Source organism: Carcharodon carcharias, chromosome 8 (assembly GCF_017639515.1).
Source record: "Carcharodon carcharias isolate sCarCar2 chromosome 8, sCarCar2.pri, whole genome shotgun sequence".
In the NCBI taxonomy this organism is placed as follows: Eukaryota; Metazoa; Chordata; class Chondrichthyes; order Lamniformes; family Lamnidae; genus Carcharodon; species Carcharodon carcharias.
The window spans coordinates 139933550-139955016 of record NC_054474.1 but is presented as its reverse complement, the minus strand read 5'-3'; the positions used below and the strand labels follow the sequence as shown (position 1 = coordinate 139955016).

At 39.8% G+C, this 21467-nt stretch overlaps 1 protein-coding gene across 2 annotated transcripts in view; it reads left to right on the top strand.

Annotated features, from left to right (window-relative positions):
- LOC121280818 (probable voltage-dependent N-type calcium channel subunit alpha-1B) overlaps positions 1-21467 on the top strand; it is a 432340-nt gene that overhangs the window by 43125 nt on the left and 367748 nt on the right. For both annotated transcript variants that reach the window (XM_041193082.1, XM_041193081.1), the window contains exons 3-5: positions 12684-12950; positions 14432-14537; positions 20091-20230. In XM_041193082.1, coding sequence (XP_041049016.1) covers positions 12684-12950; positions 14432-14537; positions 20091-20230 — 513 coding nt within the window. The remainder of the gene's footprint in view (positions 1-12683; positions 12951-14431; positions 14538-20090; positions 20231-21467) is intronic.

The window sequence follows — 21467 nt, the reverse complement described above, 5'->3', positions numbered from 1 at the left end:
TGCTCACAATATTCTAAATGTGGTCTGACCAGAGCCTAATAAAGCCTCAGCAGCACATCCCTGCTTTTATATTCTAGTCCTCTTGAAATAAATGCCAATATTGCATTTGCCTTCCTAACTACCGACTCAACCTGCAAGTTAACCTTAAGTGAATCCTGGACTAGGACTCCCAAGTCCCTTTGCACTCCAGATTTCTGAATTCTCTCCCCATTTAGAAAATAGTCTATGCCTCTATTCTTCCTACCAAAGTGCATGACTTCACACTTCCCCATGTTGTATTCCATCTGCCACTTCTTTGCCCATTCTCCTAACTTATCTAAATCCTTCTGCAGTCTCCCCGCCTCCTCAATACTACTTGTCCCTCCACCTATCTACAAACTTAGCCAGAATGCCCTCAGTTCCTTCATCTAGATCATTAATGTGTAAAGTGAGAAGTTGTGGTCCCAACACTGACCCCTGCGGAACTCCACTAGTCACCGGCCGCCATCCTGAGAAGGACCCCCTTATCCCCACTCCCTGCCTCCTGCCAGACAGCCAATCTTCTATCCATGCAAGTACCTTGTCTCTAACACCATGGGCTCTTACATTACTGAGCAGCCTCCTGTGCGGCACCTTGTCAACGGCCTTCTGGAAGTCCAAGTAGATAACATCCATTGGCTCTCCTTTGTCTAACCTGCTCATTACCTCCTCAAAGAATTCTTACAGATTCGTCAGGCATGACCTTCCCTTGATGAAACCATGCTGACTTTGCCCTATTTTACCATGCACTTCCAAGTATTCTGAAATCTCATCATTAATAATGGATTCTAAAATCTTACCAACGACCGAGGTCAGGCTAATCGGCCTGTAATTTCCCGTCTTTTGCCTCACTCCCTTCTTAAACAGGGGGGACCCTCCCTAACTCCAGTGATTCCTGAAAAATCACCACTAACGCCTCCATTATCTCTTCAGCTATCTCCTTCAGAACTCCGGGGTGTAATCCATCCGGTCCAGGTGATTTATCCACCTTCAGACCTTTCAGTTTTCCGAGCACCTTCTCCTTGGTAATGGCCACCATACTCACCTCTGACCCCGACTCTCTTGAACTCTGGGGACGTTACTCGTGTCTTCCACTGTGAAGACTGAAGCAAAATACCTATTCAGTTCCTCTACCATTTCTTTGTTCCCCAATACTACTTCTCCAGTGTCATCTTCCAGTGGCCCAATGTCCACTTTTGCCTCTCTCTTACCCTTTACATATCTGAAAAAAACTCTTGCAATCTTCTTTTATATTACTGGCTAGTTTACCCTCATATTTAATCTTCTCCCTCCTTACTTTTTTAGAAAGGGAAGAACTGATCATTTGTAAGCATGTAAGGATTACAAATTATAACACACAATTTGACCTAAGCAACATATGTCTGCATCCACCCTACTTTGGAAAACCAAAGATTTTAAGTTAATAATTGGGTTATTTGAAACAATAAGTAGTTGCCGCTATCCTTAATTCACATTTTTAGAATTCACCTATATTATCCCATTCTTTTTAGTCTTAAAATATTCTAAATATGATTTGAACTAGGAACAATGGAAAGTTTAAAGTTTGACCACAAATTTATGATCAAACAGGGACACCTATTGGGAAACCCCTCTTGGGAAACACCTCTTGTACTGCTCATTGCTTAATCCTTTATGAATTATATACCCAAACAATTTTTTTTTACACATCTACAGAGCTGCACTTAGGCTTTATATTCCAATAACTTAAATTATTTCGATAAATTCAGTTATTGTTAATCAACTCACTTTAACTCTGGGTTGTGAAGATATTAGGATAAAATCACATAGCTGAAATATACTTTTCTCCTATTAGTAGAGGTGGCAGAGCATGACACGGCACCTGTCACTTCACCTTGCATGAGTCAATTAAAATATACACACACAATCTTGTAAAATTCAAGGCATAAGGTGGAATTGTCCCAGATTTGCACTAAGTGTGGTAGCGGGCTGGGAAAAATGACACACCATACCGTCCCAAGCCCACTGCTTTAATTATGCATTGCTGGGAAACACACTGTTTTCATGGTGAGCGGGTACTCATTTGCCCACCCCACCATCACCTCGCTGCTTCATCATGCCAGGCACCACATTTAAAGTCCAGCTGCACTCAATGCTTCCAGAGGCGAAGAAGACATAGCCCCAAAAGGCAAGAAGACTGCAGCCCTTGAGTGCCTTTTGGATGTCGTGGAGGCCTGCTGTCCTCTAACCTTGCTCTGGTGGCAGGCGTGGCAGCTACATTACCACTCCAGCTTGGTAGGTGATGGCAGTGGTGACCAGTACCAATGCTGCACAGATGAGGTTGGCCATCCAATGTAGAAAGAGGATGAATGATCTCGTGCAGCCAGGGTATGGCAACCATCTCAACACTCCAAACTCGTCCATTATGCATGTACTGGCATCTCACTCACTGCCAGCTCAAGGGACATCATCACCCATTCTCACACGCATACCCTCACATCTTCATCTGGTCTCATCTCTGGAGATTGCCTCCTCAGCCCTCACCATTTTGAGGCCACTTGCACAGATCCACATGTGCCCCTACATGTACCCTGGGATACCCTCCTTCCCCAGTACAGCTCTCGTTCTGCAGTCTCTTACCTTGCCTGAGGCCACTTCTCCCCATTCCTCAAGCAAGCCCTAGCCCTGCAGCCATTGAAAAGCCACCCACATATGGCTGATCTGGTAGGCAGAGACCTGCCTTTGAGCCTCCCTAAAAGTGATGTGGTGCTGTCTGTCAAGCCTGGCGCTGATGACTGTGGGTGCCGCCCAAATCAAAGTAGGCAAACCTTAAAGTGCTGAGCAAAATGCAGCCCACCAAGTGCACGCCTTATATATGCTGTTGTGAAACGCGTTGGCGTGTTTTCCTGCTGATGTGGGCAGATAATCCAGTGGGGTGGATGGGTCCGGCAGGCTGGCCTTATAATGATATGCGATGTACTACAATGACTTCCCCCCATCGATGGGCTGAGTGGACGATCACAAACTGATTTCACAGCGTCGTGAAACCGATTTTTAGCCTTCTCGCCATATTGTCCGCTCGGGCCATTGAACACACCCGACAGCAGCAGGCATGGAAAATCCTGGCCATAGTCTCTCAGATTTTCTTTGAAATAAATATCCTCATCAGATTGTATCTATCCACTGCAAAATAAGCTATTAAGCTTTGTCTGATTATCCTCAGAAAATGAAATAAACTTCTGATGAACAAATGAGTTGAAGAGGCAGGCAGGCTTCACAACTGAATGGCCTTTCTAAGCAGAGGGAACATGATTACAAAAAAGTAATGATGTTCTATATAATGCACAGGTTTTTTTTTTCATTGAGAAACCTAAGCAAAAGCACAAACCCATGGCGTGAACCTTTACTAAAGGAGAAAAGAGGGAAAATGAGACAAATCAGCAAGTCAATCTTGGATAAAGTCAATCTAGGGAGTAGGGTCGTAAGAAAAAGGGAACTGCAGAAGAATGGCTTATTTGTTTCTTCAGGGTGACCAAGAAAGCTAGAAAAGTGTTAGTTATAATAGTATTTATTAAGCTAGAGGTGAGGAAGTACTTGATGGGGAGAAAAGGTGAGACAATGATCCTTTATTGGATAACAAGGTACTACAGGTGTGAATGAGTTATGTGCAGCACAGGTGTTTTTTTATTCATGGTTCATCAATTACCTGCCATCTGTTTTGATCATAGTAACAAGTTTACATTTGTGTGTGTTTTTAATAATGTTTTTAACAATCTTTTCCCACGTGTTTGCAGCACATATATTTTGGCAGCTGCTCAAATGTTGTTCATTGCTCCCTTGTGATGCCATTGGAAGATGTGCTATAGTGCTAATCTAGCAATTGCATTTTATGTAGTGTCTCGAGCTTTACCTATTGGAGCTGCCTGACCTATGGAGTTCTTTGACTTCGTATAAGGGTGATCCAAGGTTTTCAAAAGCTTGTTATGTCAAGCAGAATTTGTAATTATCTCTGCAAGTTCTTGTTAGTACATTTTAGCAGAACTCGAGAATGTGCAACTAAGAGTAACAATTTTTGATCCAAAGAGTGTAAATTTTAAATATATTTATAGATATCAATATTACCATTTTGAACCTGCACTTCAGCGATCTGTTTGGGACCTGCTGCCATGCAGTCTTTTGCTTATTTCCAGTATTTGTCAGTGATAACACACCTATTATCTCTCTTTTACTTATTCATCAAACCCAATACTCAGACTCTGTGAAGCCCGTTAAATAATGTTTAAAAAAAAGTTTGCTTTATTTGTTAACCTGAATAATGTACATATATAATAGCAGAAGTTCTAGTATTGAGGTTTGTTGACCAAAATGTCACTGCTGTATAGCCTGTTATATAACTATTACTATAACCAGTTTGAAAATTTTGTTTAATTCCATGAAAATAAAAGTCGCCATAGTCCCAGAGGACCATAGGCTGCTCTTTCATTAGGAAGAGACGTCTGGTGGTGAGTTTAACCTGAGGGTCACCACACCTCAGGCCAGAGGCAAGGTTGAGAAGGCAGAGCCTTCATGGATGACCTCAGCTGGTACGGAAATTGAACCCGTGCTATTGGCAGTACTCTGCATTACAAACCAACTGTCCAGCCAACTGAGCTGAGTTGCTTTGTGGTGAGATGCTGTCAAATGCTTTCTCAAAACCAAGATGTTCATCAACCATACTTCATTTTACCACTGACATGACTGCATGTGAATTTCAATTTCCTTAGCTTTGCATGATTTACTTACCATGCAGCAATGTAGGTTTTCATTAGAAAAAAACTCTCTCTGCCAAACTCCAGTCTTTTTCCACAGTTATGTGAACCAAATCAGTCTGTAATTCACAGGGTCATGTGTCTGAGTATTCTGAAATTTCTATTTTTTAATACTGCTGTGATTTACATGTGACTGCAGCACCCATCAATGTGACTGACTTGTAGCTACCCTCTGAAGTGGCCTAACAAGCCACACAGTTGTGCCAAACTTAGGGTAATTGGGAAGGGCAATAAATGCTGATCTTCCCAGTGACGTGCGCATCCTAAGAATGAAAATATATAAAGCAATCAAATTAATGATTTTCAATTTTTGTATGACCAAAAAATAACGAAAGATGACTAACATTGTGTTCCATTCCTTCAATATTCTTGAGTGCATTCCCTCGGAGGGGAATCAGCATTGACTCAGTGCAGTGGTTAAATTTGCTCAGAGTTATCTTGGAAATTTAGAAATTAAAGAATGTTGAGGAATGTAGTTATTGAAGTTAAAAGATTATGTTTGTAATATGAATAATAAAAGCTATAGAAAGTCATGTTTTTTTTCCCTGTATGGCTATTGAGAGAAATATTTGTTAATGTAATCATGATGCTGTGTTCTCTTGGGTAATATACAGCTGAAATACTTTGTGATGCTTTCAGGGGAATATATTGTACTCATTAATGGACAGAGACAGATCATGGCAGTTCCTATCATAACCTTAGTTTACAGTTACTAATATCATTTATGTTCAATTATTCAGTAAATATTTGTCATAACTTCCCTCCTTACCAAAGTAAGCATGTGAATTGTATAAAACCATAATTTTTGCATGTTATACTCCTTTAATAATTAATACCAATGAATTATCTTGGCTTTAATTTGATGTTAGGGATTACTCATGTTTGTGTTTTGAAAAATGGACCTCTGATCAATTATCTACTAATATCTCACTACTTTTACACACAATTGCGTCATGTTATTTCATTTTTATTGAATTGCATATCTTTCACACATCATAAAATTATACTGTAATTACAAAAGTTGGAGGTGGCTACTTAAAGGGCAGGATTTAATGTTTTCCTGGTGTTCCCCCTCAGAGGCACATTAAAAGGCTTAGGGTGAGACTTCTGCCCCTCTCTGGGAAGGAACGCCCAGCTCCGAGAGCTGCCAGTCAGTCAGATGGTCAGCAGCACTCTGGTCCATTGGGTGTGGCATCCACTGTGGGGACTGCACCCAGTCACCAGTGAAGATCATTGCTGGAGCCAGATGGGGAGGTAGGTTGGGGGTGGTTGGATTCCACCATACTAGGAGGCCCTTACAAAGGGTGTGGGGGCCAGAATGTGTGGGCCTAGCTGCACATGGCAGGAGGAGAAGGGAGCAGAGGGAGGTAATGGGAGGACGGGGGCTGCGCATACATTATAGGGGGCCTCTGATGGATGTAAGGGGCCTGTAATGGAGAAACAACTTTTTTCCGCCAATAACCTGAGGATGGAGACCTGGTAGACTTGAAACCTGGCTCCCTCCTCTTCCAATTGCCATGGGAAATATTGTGGTGGGATAGGAAGTGCTTAATGGCCACTTAAAGGCTTCAATTGGACCAAAGTTGGCTGACCATCCAACAGCTCCCCTGAATTGTGTGAAATTGTGATGTGGTCGGCAGTGGGCAGGTAGGCGCCAGTAAAGGCAGCCACAGTATTATGTCAAATTTTATACTGACCCACCCACTTGTCAACTCACCCCTGGGGGAGCATCAAATTTTACCTAAGGTTTCATGGGGTGAATTTTCCCTATGGCGGGCTGGCTGTTTGGGAGCAGGTGCAGGCGGGTGCGGGTGGGCGCAGAGCTGATCGTCGCCCGCGATCAGCCACGCGCCACAATTTTACGCTGGCGGGCCAATTAAAGCCCACCCACAGCCTAACACGTGGCTGGTAGTGCTCAGCGGGCACTACCCGCTGTGCGGGCACGGAGCTGCCTCAGGGAGGTTAAGTTGATAATAAAACATTTTTATAAATGAAGCAAAAAATTATTTAAACATGTCCCCTCATGTGACAGTGTCACATGAGCTGGGACATGCTTGTGAATTTTGCAAAACTTATTTAATTATTTCATAAAACCTTCAGGAAAGCTCATCCCACCCGTGGATGAAGTTTCCTGGAAAACGAGAAGGCTGCTTGGGTTCTTCACCTGCTTGCCAACCTTAAGGTTGGATGGGCAACATTGTTAACAACTTTAATTACTTTTTTAATGGCCTTAATAGGTTGTTGACAGTTCGGCAGGCATGCGCCCGCCGAACAAAACATCGAAATGACGTTGGGATGCACGCCTAATGTCATCGCACATCATTTTACATGTTAGCGTGTCGGGCCTGCCCCCACATGCTGACAGCAATATTCTGCCCCATGTTGGGACCTACATTGAGAACAAAAATGTCTAAAAATTGGCCCAGACTTTGTGGCAAACTAACACTTGCTCACAGTCACTAATGGATTTTTGCATTGGAATGGCTAATAGAAATCCAAAGTGGCTTGGTATATCTCCTTTGCCAACCAGATTGAAGAAGCCATGATTAAACGTGCAGATTCTGAATCAGGAAGTGCAAGTTAAAATAGTTAATTCAAAATCAAACCATATACAGACAATAAATTAAAGAGGGGGGAAAGAATTGGATTGAGACATAAAAGAGACAGTTAGAAAAAGTTAAAAAATATATTTTCTAAAATCTCCTAATTGAAATCCGAAGGAATGAGTCTTCACCCATGATTGAACAAAACAGTGCTTATTTCTAGACTTGTATTCAAATTTGCTACTGGAACACCCATAGAATTGTCGCTTACTAACTGTCATGAGAAGTTGATCAAAGGGGAACTGAATTTAAAATAATTTTATGCATTTCATACAAAGTCTTGCCCAGATTTTCAGTTCGGTGGAGTTAACCAAATAGCAACAACAAAGTATAGTACATTGAAACAAAATTTATTTCTATGTGGAAAATAACAATCCTAATTAATGATTTAGCTATCAGATTTAAATTGTGAATTGGATTATTCCTATAAAAGCATCTTTTAATAAATACATTTTCCAGTGTTAAAATTTAGATCATCTTATTATAATTATGTTGCATCAGAAGCATTATATTTTATGACATTGCAAAAAATAAACCTAACCATCTGCGTTTAGGGAAAATGATGAGTTAAAGAAAAAAATCTCATAAGTTTTAATATAGTATCCAGGGTTAGCCCCATTTTTATAGCAGTAAATTGTCCTTGGTTAGACATGCCACTTGTAAAATAAGCTTAAAAATGCAAACTGGTGGCTGATCAGAATTGGCTAGGGCACTGCTATTAATTGTCGCCAGGACCCGATTACAGAATAATGGGAAAAGGCATATCCAAATAGCAGTATGTTAAATATGTCTCACCTTAGATAAATTCAGTATAAAACATTAATAAGATCCAAATCAAAAATATGTTGAGAATGTTACAGTACGATATAGGAAATAAGAGTGAGAAAGATTAAATTTTGTCTATCATCTTGAACACTTTACAGATATAATGTAATATGTTTCCGAGAAGGGATCTTCTAAGTGTAAAGAGTCAACTAATACTTAGCTGCTTCCCAACTGATCTTCAAAATCTTTACAGTAGGAATGAGAAATACCACACTGTCACACACACACTGTCCTGTACAATCAATTCACTAGGCTTCAATTGCATGGTGATAAATCCCAGAGATCAGTGACAAACTTTGCTTGCAATCCCGCTGGTAAAGAAAATTGATGGGTGATCTGATTAAGGAGTTTAAAATGTTAAACGGATTTTATGTTGTAAATACAGAGAAACCATTTCCTCTGGAGAGGGAGTCAAGAATAAGGGGACCTAATCTTGAATTTAGAGCTAGGTCATTCAGGAGGGAAAGAGGAAGTACTTTCTCACACTAAGGGTAGTAGCAATCTGGAGCACTTTCTCCTCATGCTCACCCTCTACTCCTCCTTACCCACTATACGCCCACTCAAGGCTTCTAGAACTATTTGAGCTTTAAATGCTAAGACTGACGGATTCACTTTGCTAAATGTTTTAATGGATATTGTTATGACCCGGATGGGAGGACTGCGCACATTCTCTAGCGCCACTACTCCACATGTCACAGCAATAGTATAAATGTTTAATTCACTCACCACAGTGGTCAATTGTTTACCTTTGCTACTGCTAGATCCGGAATAAAAGAGATTTTAACCGGGCTTCTTTCAATAAACTCAGAATAATTGATCTATTATCAAACAAACTTCTTTTTAAAAATGAGTTCTGTAAGCTGTGTGTGCCTTGGGAGCAAATTGTGAAGGAAGACTGCTTCTCTCTCTCTCCCTCTCTCTCCTACGGCATTGCCTCCAGGCTAGAGTGGAGCATTCACCTTCAGCCAGAAAATTCACTTCTCACACTTCTCACTCTTCTCAGTATAATTCATCTGTATTGAAAGCCAGAGAAGGTGCAACAAGTGAGAGTTAACAAAGACAGTGAGCAGAATCTTCGGCTCGGCGAGCGGGGGCAGGGCCCGCTTGCCGAGGCGTAAAATGATGTGTGGTGACGTTGGACACTGCGCGCCATTCAGATTTTCAGTTCAGCGGGCGCGCAGCTGACTCGGGTGTGCGCCGGCTGAACTGTCAAGGGCCTAATAAGACCCGTTAACGATTAATTAAAACAATAAATAGAGCTGCCTGTCCAACCTTAAGGTTCGCATTTTTCATGGAACCTCATCCAAGGGTGGGATGAGGTTTCATGAAGGTTTTTAAAGGTTTGAAAAATTTTTCAATTAAATTCATAGACATAGTTTCACATAGCTTCAATTATTTTTTGTCCTTTATTAAACTTTTTAAAACTTAAACTAATCTCCCTGAGGCACCTCTGTGCTTCAGGGAGATCTCTGCACTCTTTTGCGCACATGCGCAAAAGAGCACAGGCCCCGACTCAGGCAACCCCCTTGCCCGCACAGGGAGTGCTCAGTGTTTCCGGGTGTGCATCACACTGGGCGGGCCTTAATTGGCCTGCCCATGTAAAATGGCGGTGCACAGCCGATAGCGGGCGGCGATTGGCTGTGCACACGCCCATGTCCAGTGCCTCACAACGCCCCCCAATGGGGAGAAAATTCTCCCCAGTGTTTCACTGAAGATCCATCTGAAAGGACTTCCAGATAATTACTGTAAGCAGAACTCTGTCAGATTGACAGCAACAAGACCTTTTCAAACGGGATCCTTTTTATAGTGTTCCCTTACACCAACCTTTGCAGAGACCTTATTTTCCCTGCCCTTTGTTTTATGTTTCTTTGTGTGTGTTGGGATTTTAAAGGGGTTAAATCATTACACTTACGGATTACAAATTGTAAACAATTTTGGTAAACAATTGGACATTTTGGTGAATGAATTAAACATTTACTTTATTGTCGATCTATTTCCCCATTAATCCATCGATTTTTCCCATCAGCTTCAGAGTTTCTAAATCATGATTTCTTATTACATGTGCAAGAAATTCCAGCTAGGTCTGCCTGATCATTGTCAGCAGAGTTATTTTGGTCTCAGGTTTTACTAGCACCCCTTCATTGGTACTGTGACTTGTCCAAGATATATTCATTATTTGCCTCAAAAACCACAATTCTTCGCTGCATTGCTTCACTGATCATCCAACCCTCACTTATATCAAAATTGGTGTGGTGTAGCATTCCAGGGTTCACAGCTTTGTCTTCAAGGCTGATTTTGAGTTGATCATAATCTTTTTCATTTTTTCAAATGCATCTTTGGCCATTCCAATCCTTCATCTTATTTCTTGGCCTCACTTTCTGTTCAATGTTAACATACTTCCTAGGACACAAAATTTGCCTACCTGTTTGACCTTTTCATTCTTCACTGTGATCTTATATTCTGGTATGATTTTCTTTTTATTTATGCTCAATCCTTTCTTCTCACTTTTATGCACCGCTCAATCCAAAATCTTTTGCAGCTTTTCTTCAGAGTGGTCAAAAAGAATGATGCCAGCAGGGTGTTATATTATTAAAGCTGTAACCTCCAACTAATAACCAGAGAAGGTCTTCAATCTCTCTAAAAATATTTCTGTTCATGAAGACAAAATAGACACAATTGTTGCAATTTAAATTTGCCCATTGTAATTTTGTTTTGCCACATTATTGCTTCAATTCTCTTTGGTGGCTAAATCCTTGTTTACCATATTTTTGTGTGTGGCTGGGGGGGGGGGATATTTTAGTTTTTTGCTTATTGTGTTTAATGGGCCATATGGGGTCAGCCGGCCATTATCCAGCTCTCCCGAATTTCTTGCTCAGTCTCTTCCAGCTGCCTTAATCCCCACCACACTCTTTAGTCCTTAGCACTGCAGAATAGATGGAAGCAAATGGCATTCAGACTCACCTTCAACAGATTTGATTTCAGCTGAAGGTCTGGATTCTGACACAGTTTCACCACCGAAACAAGCTCCAGTCCACGTCAAGATCAAATGGGCATTTGTACCCCTCGCCACTTGCTTTCGTTTAAGTTTCCCATCCGCTGTTTGAAGGAGCTCATCATAATTGAACCATCACAGATTAAATACTTGGACCCTGTAGAGGTTACATTTAAAGGAGTTGGATAAAATCCCAGATTTACAGAAATATTCAATATCTCTTTTTAAATACATATTTGAATTTGCTGAGATTAAATTGCTTTTGGACAGTCATTTTGAGAACAATTCTTCCAGTTAGATTTCGTCCCACAGTCTTTCACCATAAAGAACTCCAGTTCACATGGAGATAAAATGGGCGTTTGTATCTCTCAGCCCTTTCATTAGTTGCCTCCGTTGAGTTTAAACCAGGAGGGAAGCAGGGCGAGCTTGCGCTTAGTGGCCAACACTGGTTCACCTGTTACTTCAAAACCTATTGGTTTTTAATAAAACGGGAATAGCTCCGTTTGAGGTAATTTACAGTGATGATTTGAATTGCAACATTCCTGTGAAAATAATTGGAAGGGACAACATTTTACTTGTAACATAGAGGACTGCAGAGATCGCATCTTGGCCTTTTGAGGTTGGAGGGGCACGCGGCAGGAACCCTCTCGGGTGGTCTTTTAGGGCGAATGAAGTTTGAATTAGAGAGAGATTGTGCAGAAGTTTCATGCGACTGCGCTGGCGGCGAGCACGGTGAAGGTGTGCCCGCTGCTCTGAGTGCACGGTGCGTGTGCACGCCGGACACGCCTGTCTTTGTTGGGGTTGCTTTGTTCCTGTTGTAATTGACAGCGGGTTTCTCGGGCACATCTCCCGTCAGCAAGCTCGCTTCAGGCTTGAGTGCCCACTCCAGCGTTGGCAGCAGATGCCAGTGAGCATTTCCTGATTTTGTTCATCTTTTTGAAGATCAAGAAAGAAGCGAAGCTACCCCTCCCACCAGAGTAAAATGATTTGGAAATAAAGGTGGAGTGTTTTTGCTGATTGGTTTCCAGGAATCACATGGGTAGGTTTCTATAAGGGGCTGATATTGGCAAATTTGGTTACTTTCAGCATCTGGAAATTGACAACTGCTTGTGTGTTGATCGCGGCTCCTGTTTTCAAAATATCCGAAAAGAGCAAATAAAGAGAGACGCGGATATATTTTTAACAACTGTTCGCTTTCTGAAGTGATGGCTGATGCCTCAATTGATGTGTGTTGAACCTGCTGGAAGTTATGGGGAGGAGACCGAATATTTGCCTTGGTGTTGCCTAGATTAACGAGAAGACTTAAATTGCACATCGGACTGAGATAATCTCGCTCATTTTCTGCCTCATCCGATGTCCACCCGCAACCCACGAGTTAGGAGACCTCTGCGTTTGTGATGCGCCTTCCTTCTGTGTCTAATCTGAGGTGGGATTTTAACGTGTGGTTTACTTTTCTAGAATGGCTCGCTTCGGAGACGACGTGTCAGCTCGGTATGGAGGTGGAGGTCCTGGCGGCGGGGGAAGAGGTGCGGGCCGCCAGGGAGGTCCCCAGGCCGCCCAGAGAGGGATGTATGGCTCCAAATCGATGGCCCAAAGAGCCCGGACTATGGCCCTTTACAACCCCATCCCCGTCCGTCAGAACTGTTTTACAGTCAACAGATCACTTTTTATATTTAGTGAGGACAATATCATACGAAAATATGCCAAAAGAATAACCGAGTGGCCATATCCTTTATATATATATATATATATTAGTCAAGACATCCAGAGTCGGAAGGATGCAGAATGGCAGTGAGGTGCAGTCCTGCCAAAGGTTAATGCCACAGTTGCCTGGGCGTGTGTATGGATAGCTTGTGCGGGCGTGAATGGTTTATGCTGCGCGTCTCAAAGGAGGCTGTTTTTTTTATTTATATGTAATCACAGTCCCTATTGATTCTATGTAAGAGCAGTAAGTCTCGTCCACAGACACACTCCATCTCATCCGTGGGTTATGTGATAGATTCATATGTGCTTCTACCCAAAACGATTGAAAGGAATTAACCAATTCGTTATCAATTGTCCACCATCAATAGACTGGACCCTTTTAAATTCTACTGGCAGATACTAAAATCAATGTTTTTCGCAAGTGGACGCCTCAGTGATTTTGCGTAAGACAGGAAAACATTTCTTGCCGGTCGCGGTATGTTAAAGTGGCGCTAACAAAATACCTCAAAACATTTGCAACGATCTGCCCAGATCATCACAATATTTTAGTGCTCTGATCACACCCTGTTTGTTAACTAGTGCAACTTAAACGAGCCCAGTATTTCCTTGTATTCGCGCCAAGAGCCGGTTTCCGAAAGAAAGAAACTCTGCTCTGTCACACAGTAGATCACCAGCAGTGTAAGGGTTTTTTTTCTCTCGCTCTCTGTTGAGAAAGTTGCTGGATTTGTGTGTGTCTTGTAAGATATGCTGGAAAATGGTGCTCTGGCGGAGGGCGCTGCCGCGGGGGCGCTGTTCACTGTTAGTTGCTGCTGTCCTGGGTGCTGAAATGCGCCCACGCATCCACGCAGTCGGCGACCCGGCTGGAGATGGCGAAACCCAGGTTGTGGGGAGGCGGCGAAGGGAATCATCTGTTACGTAGGATGAACGCAATTATTTTCAGTGTGTGTATGTATATGAAAGGCTTTGTAGTATATCTGGGTATACATATTATAGTGACCAGATTTTATCGATGCCTCTGGTTACGATTGGCCCCAAGACTGGCCAGTTATTTATAGAAAAAGGGTTAAAATGGAAGTTAAGCTTCTTGCTTTAACGGTGTGGTCGACTTTTCTCTGGAAAATGTAGTTCGTCTACCAGGAGGTGCTGTCATCTCCAATGTCCCCAAACTTCAGCTCAACTAGTGATTTTTTTTTCACCCGGAGGCGAGCAGTCCTATTGGCCAGTTTGTAAATTTCCACAACTTCATTAAAGACCATCTCCTCTATTCAACTTCAGATCCTCATTGTAAGGGAAGGATACTTGTAATATCATAAGGTTATTCTGGAATGAAATATGTTGACCCTGAAGATGTCCACCTCCCCATTGCCCGAGATTACTGGACGGTACAAAACAATTACAAGTTTGAACCAAATTATTTATTATCCCAAAGAGTGTGTTTTTACAAGTCGAAGCCAGAAACAGTCAGTATGATTATGAAAACTAATTTCCTTAACTGTATTTACTCCATTTGAATACATGATATTAGCGACCATTATTGCAAACTGCATTGTTTTAGCTTTGGAGCAACACCTTCCTGATGGAGATAAAACGCCCATGTCTGAGAGATTGGTGAGTATCTTTATGCTAGTTCCATTTTTTTCGCGACACTGCCACGAAACTGCCGCTAAACACTCTCTCCTCTCAGAGAAGAAAGGTGATTTACATAAACTTTGCCACACTTCCAATTCCTTCACAAATTCAAAGAATGATCTAGAATTGGGCAAAATAACACAGAAACGGAATATTTGGCCCAACTGGTCCTATTGTTGTTTGTGATCCAAATGAGTTTCCTCCTTACCCTTCTTCCTCCAATTCTCTCCGCATAAGGACAGATTCTTAAAATATGTAAGAACATGTCCAGTTGTGGTTCTAAAAGGGAAAAGGGTGGAGCTTTTTCTGAGTTATACACGAAAATATAAAGAATGTGAAACTTGGCTTTTGTATCCAATTAAATAAAAGGAGGAAGATTTGGAACACCACCTAAAATTTAGACACAAAAGGCATTAAGACATCTTAAACAAAACATTCATTCATAACTTAGGGAACTAGCAATAACATGAAGATAGTGAACTGGGCTGCAAAAGCAGAAAAAAAAAACTACTTTCAAAATGTAATCAACAAGTGGGAAAAGTCTTTTTTTCCTGGACTTTACCCAGTTATGAAGCAATGTTAAATAGTTTCATGATGGAAAACACAAATCATTTGCAAATGGTAAATAATAGCAAAATGGTTTCCTGTTGAAAATAAAGAATTGATACCTTGGTGCCATGTGCAAAGAATCCTACACTGGCTTTTAAAATCTCTGATTTGATTATACTGAGTGTTAGACCCCACCTTTAATATTGTTTTCAAATAAGCTCCATTTCTGCACTGTCAATTAAAAGGTTGTTATTACTGCATGACAGTCGGCAATGTGATGTAGAAAACTATCCCACATAATGGGATCTAACCCGGCTCTCTCCCCATGGCACATTAATCATTAAGACACATAATTGTGTTTTAATTAGGCAATAAAGAATGAGAAAGCACCAATTTGGTTTTTTTATGGTTCTTGTCATGTGTTGGTGTTGATCAAGGTAACTAAGTGCTGGAAAGGTGCAGGTCAACTACAGTTCATATAAATGCAAATGTTTGATTTAATTATTGCCAGTATTTGTGATTTTTCATCATGTTAATTTGACAGAAACTAAAGATCTGTGCCGGAGACACATTTATTCAAGGGTTTTATATTTGTTCTGAACCAATCAAAATATCCTTCTGTCCGTTAACTATAATCTAATTCATTTGTTAAAACACAAATTGCAAGTGAAGTATCATTTTCTTTTACACTAGTTAATCAATTTGGTAATCAACGTCTAACACTAGTGATTTCTTTAAAAAAAATCTTTCACTCCCTAATGACTCATTTAGTAAAGATGGTGTACAGCTGAACCATTCCATCCGTAAAGTTTCAGATTTAATCCCCACTATGTGCTCTGTTAGTTAAACTCAATGGTGATAGCAGTGCCACAATTAGCTTTGGTGTTCTGGGGTCAGAGTGGCAAGATCATCCAGAATTCCTGCTCCTAATTTTTATCCAGTCACATCTGCTGGAAAAAGCGCATATATAGACATCAGATAAGAACATAGTTGACCTTGGCATTCCCACAGTCTAATACTTTATATTGTTTAGTGTCAAGCTCAACCATGAAGAAAAGACATTTGGCCAAGGTACCACCTTGTGGAGATATACTCCAGTAGGAATCAATGACATCAGTGAAATAAGTAAAAAGGAGGAAAACCTGGTGTGAAATTATTTTGCACAATTAACAAATCATTTGCACACTCAGGAACAAAGATATCAGGAGATTTATATTTTATAGCTACTATAAATGGGATGAGTAAAGACATCAGCTTGTCTAATTGTAAAAGCTCTTGATGAATGCTGCCTTGAGCAGCAACCATTCTCACTGATTTATAAAATAAATGAAATTTGTTTTCTTTTTAACTTTGCCTAATTGGAGTCTATCAACCAGATCTATAGTCCTTTGACATACTGTTCTACACAACTGGGTGGACTCGCCTCCATATACTGTAGTTCAATGAGAGCACAGCAAATGGCTTATTGATTACTTTTTCATAGTAAAAGCACAACAAGTACTAGGGGATTATAGCCAGATAATTAAATATAATGTAGCTTTTGTTATTGAAAAATAAAATACTGATTGTGCTGAATCCATCATGAAGTTTTCAAAAGAATTGTCATTTTAACTTTGGAAGAAAGAGCTTGCACAGACTTTTGCACACCTGAAATTACTCATTAATTGGCTATTGTAAACAAGACTTCAAAAGAGAAGTGTAAGTTACAATTTCCATGTGCCATTTGGCATTACCAAGTGAACTGATAAGTTATTATTCATATTTAGTATTTCAAGGAGAAGGTATCACAGGATAAATGTTGTACTTCATCTATTCCTGTTACCTTACAGATTACAATACCAAAATGAATTAATGAAGTCAAAGCTTAGTTTATGGATTTGCTATTCCTAGATGATGAAGCGTTTGAAGAAGTATTTCCTTCAGTTTGTATTTTTTTATTGAGGACTAGTTACTTGCTAGTGAAAGGCAATGATTGCCTCAGACTTGTACTTCTGGTAAAAGGTATATGGCAGGTTTGTGTCCATTGTTTGAAATAGTTAGTTAGAGGGGGACTTTTTGTAGCTGTTCAGAAAAGCCACTCTCATCTGACTCTGTCCTAGCAATGTTTCACTCCATGGCTCGGATCAGCAGCTGGATGGATAGAGAATGCTATGTGCCTTCATCCCCATCATACTGGCTGTAATGCTTAGCACTATCATACCATTCTGGCTTCTTCATAGTCTTATCAAGGTAATCGCTTTTTGAATAACAAAACACTCATTTTGGAAACTTACTATTTATAAAATTCTGAGTACATCTCTGTTTCTTAAGAGATTCCTGGCAAGTGCACAATAAAAACATATGTAACATCTTGTGACACATTTTACAAAGAGCAATTGACAATATCGTGCCATTTAGGAAAAAAAGGGTCCAGCTAAAAATCAACTTCCTTAAACCAGTACAGCATTCTTCAATTAATAGGGTCTGTGAAGCACCCTGAAAACATATTTGCATTTCAATTAAAAAAAAATAATTAATTGCAGCAAGCACCAACTTATGAATAATTCATGATTTTACAATTTTCTTGTAAGCAGACCAGAGGGGGCATGATGGTTAAAGCTAATCATCAGCAAGAACTGTAACAGCCCAGTTACACTTATCTTTTTACCACAAAAAGCGATGATGCTGGTCCAAACTTTAAGCACTGTCCCTGGAACAAATATAGTGATCATCACTTTATTAAACACCTGGAAACCTATTTATAATGAAACAAAAACAAAATACTACGGAATTTTGGAAATCTGAAATAAAAGCAAAAAATGCTAGAAACTCTCAAGCAGGCTTGGTTATTTTCATCAGATTATCAACCTGAAACATTAACTCTCTTTTTCTCTCCCAGTTGCAGCCCGACTTGTGGAGTATTTTCAGCATTGTCTGTTTTTATTTACAATGAAATATGCCTTGTAAAGCTGCAGTAGCCAATAATTATATATTTTTTAGCTCAGGACGTCTAACGCTTTCATTCAACATATATTAAACTTGAAGTGTGACCTTTCTTTTTAGAAATAACTGTCTTCAACCTAAAATGTTATTGTACCCTGTAACATGGTTCAAGCTCCTTTAGTTAATTAATTGTGCTGAAAGTAGTTCCAGATCTCTTCCTGCTAATCCCCATATATGAAACAATGGATGAAAAGTGGAGATTAAAATCAAGTTATAAACAAAAATGATGCCTTCAATGATGTATTACATTAAGGGTATATTGGTAGTGCAAGTTTAGTGTAATTGCAAATCAGCTTTGGCTTTGGACTGATGCAAATCTTGTTGAGTATAAATCAGGCACTTAAAGCTTGACTTGACTTGAGAGATGCAAAGTGAGACTTGCTTCCTAGGGAGTCTGATGCTGCTTTGCTGTGATGAAAGGGCAGGTCCTGACTCTGGATTCAGGTTACATTGGCCCAGTAACTGCAGTGGGGGTGCCGAGATATGTGGCTGTGATGTAAACACACCACTAAAATGGAATCATTTGTGGACATTGCAGCTTTAAAATAATTTCTGAGGGTCGGCCCATTGGTTAATATTTTGATATGTAGGCATGTTAGCATATGAGTTAATGCCTGATATTTCCTCACAAAATGTGTTTCCTTTTTTTGGGTGGGCCACTGAGGGAATAAAGACATAGGTCAAGTATAACCCTACAAGGCAGATGGTGAAGTTAAAGGAAAAGTCACCTGGGTCACCCTTATGCACACACATCAGCTAACTGAATGAAGGCACTGTCAAAGAGTGACTATCAAATTTTCTGGCCAGCTTCTCAACTACGGAATGTTGTGTGACAATAGAAGAGAATAGAAGTGCATTAAAAAAACCATGGAGAGGCAGATCAAATAAATATTAGTAAGAACATGTCACTATTGTAGGAAAATGAGAGCCTGGTTTTCAGTTTTGTTTATCAATATGTTGTACTTTTTGAAACTAATTTCCTTCACCTTTCTAATTTCTATTCAGAAATGCCCATTAGCTCTTAGATGCACTTGTTTAGCATAGTCTCTTTGTGATACTACAAGCATCCATTGGAATATTCTTAGTTAATTGCGTATTGAGGAAAAATTGTACATTTAAAAACTGATATAACAGAAGCCCAACTAGAATGATATGCTGAGTGCAAAAAATGCTGCTGTCTGAAATGTTCTCCGAACTTCTAAGTTTTCTTTAGTCTTTCCCTTTTCCCTGCTTCAATTTTCAACCCTTTGGTCCTGACAGTACTAATTCTTGCTGTGGTTTAGCTGCCTTAACCTGGTTGCAATCCTTAGTATGTAAGCCTAGGCATTGCTTTGGCAAGGTATTTCATTCTGGGATGACAACACTGCTAAACCTGTTTCTGTGTTCAGCCAACATTCCCACATGCACTTTCCAGCAGTAGTCACTGGATAGTATTCAGAAGCTTGAACGTTGGCTGTTTTATCTCCTTGGTCATGGGGCACTAACAGCAATTGTGACACTCATTTTTAGTCCAACTGAAAGCTAATTAAACACAGATTGAAAATTGAATCTGATCAGTGAGACTCAGGGAGTCAAATCATTTGTGAGACTTAGACTGTAATAACTTTGAGCCTCCGCTGCAAAGCAGGTACTGCATCTTCAGTGATTTATGTTAAAAGTCAGACTTATTAATTGCACAGTGCTGATTTCTATCATTGTCATCTGTAATATTGTTTCATGCATGACTCTAGGTGTATTGTTATTTAATGGTGACTTATCGTTATGTGTAATTATTTTTATAGTTAATTTGAATGCTGTTTTCCACATTTCACCTGTCCAGTGAAACCATTTAGAGTTGGTAATTAGATGTAAACATATTCTAATAAACATCCCAAAGGAAGATCTCCTGTAAAAAACGCCAAATCTATTTCTTCCTGTTAGGTAAATAACTTGGAAAAAATTGTCATTTTCTTGCCATCAGGTTAGGATGACTTTCCTCATTGGTGTATATTACTCTTTCAGGATGACACTGAGCCTTATTTCATTGGAATATTTTGCTTTGAAGCTGGCATCAAAATTATTGCTCTTGGATTCGCTTTTCATAAAGGTTCTTACCTTCGAAATGGCTGGAATGTGATGGATTTTGTGGTGGTCCTCACAGGGTAAGTGGCTGAAAATCACACTGCCAGTGCATTTGTTTCATCTGAAAATATTTCATATTTTTTCCAGGTGAAAGGTTGAAATATAAGGCATTTTGTAATTGTGAAGCTCAATATTATGCAAGGGATTTTGTAGTCAGTACAACAGAATTCCATTATCTACACTCCTATTATCCACCATCCCAATTATCAACCAAGACATTTCATTGCACAGATTCTTTTGTTTGTATTTAATTCTCCTTTCTTGATGAATAAAACTAATATTCATCAGTAAGTGTTTTGCTAGCCTTCACCCAAGTGCCTAAAACAATGCAGCATCATAAAATATGATACCAAGATTTGGATACTCTCAATTATGCACCTGTTTTTAATTATATGCCATGGAGTCTCCTTCATATTAATGGATGATAAGACAGGCTCTGCTATGCACTCATCCACAAATGGCTAATGCAGCATACTTTTTCATTATGGTACAATAGCAAAAGTGAGCTTGTGTGGAAATCACTTTGACTTTCTGAACCTACTCTCAAACTTACTTCAAAAGAATGAGAAAATATGTAGTGATCTAGTTGCACATTACATTGGATATAAATTTGAATTCCTGTTAATGCTTTGATAGTAGTCGTTCTCCTACGTTTTCCTTTCATGAAAGTGATCATGTTACATAAAAATCGAAGAATCATACAGAAAGTTTTGCCTACCTTGATGTGAATTGCAGGTTCATTTATATACTTAAAAGGTGATAGAAAAGAAGAAGATCATTTTTTTGCCTTCATTGACTTTTGGTAAGGTGTAGATTGCTTGACATTGTGTAACCCAGTCTTAAAACATTGACAGAATATAATTTAAGTTTGAAACAAAACAAAATACAGTACATGTAGAGAGAATTTGTTTAATGTTTTGGGCAGGGCACTTCAGAATTGAAAAACGAGGGACAAATGAGCACATTAAAAGGGTCAGAAAAGAAGTAAGAGCGAGCAAGATATCCCAATCATAGAAAATTATTTTATTTTAAGTTCCATATATTCAGTAGCTAGTTATACATTCACCATGCATTTAGTAATTCATTTACAGCTTATAAACTATAATTTATCATTTACTGTTCCCAGTACCATTGTGCAACGTGCTTTAACTGCTGTGAATAATTTTGAAACATTTAAAAGTCTATTTGGTTGTAAATAAGTGCAATGATGAAACAAAAGACCATATTAAAATTTGTACATTGAAAATAAATTTGGCA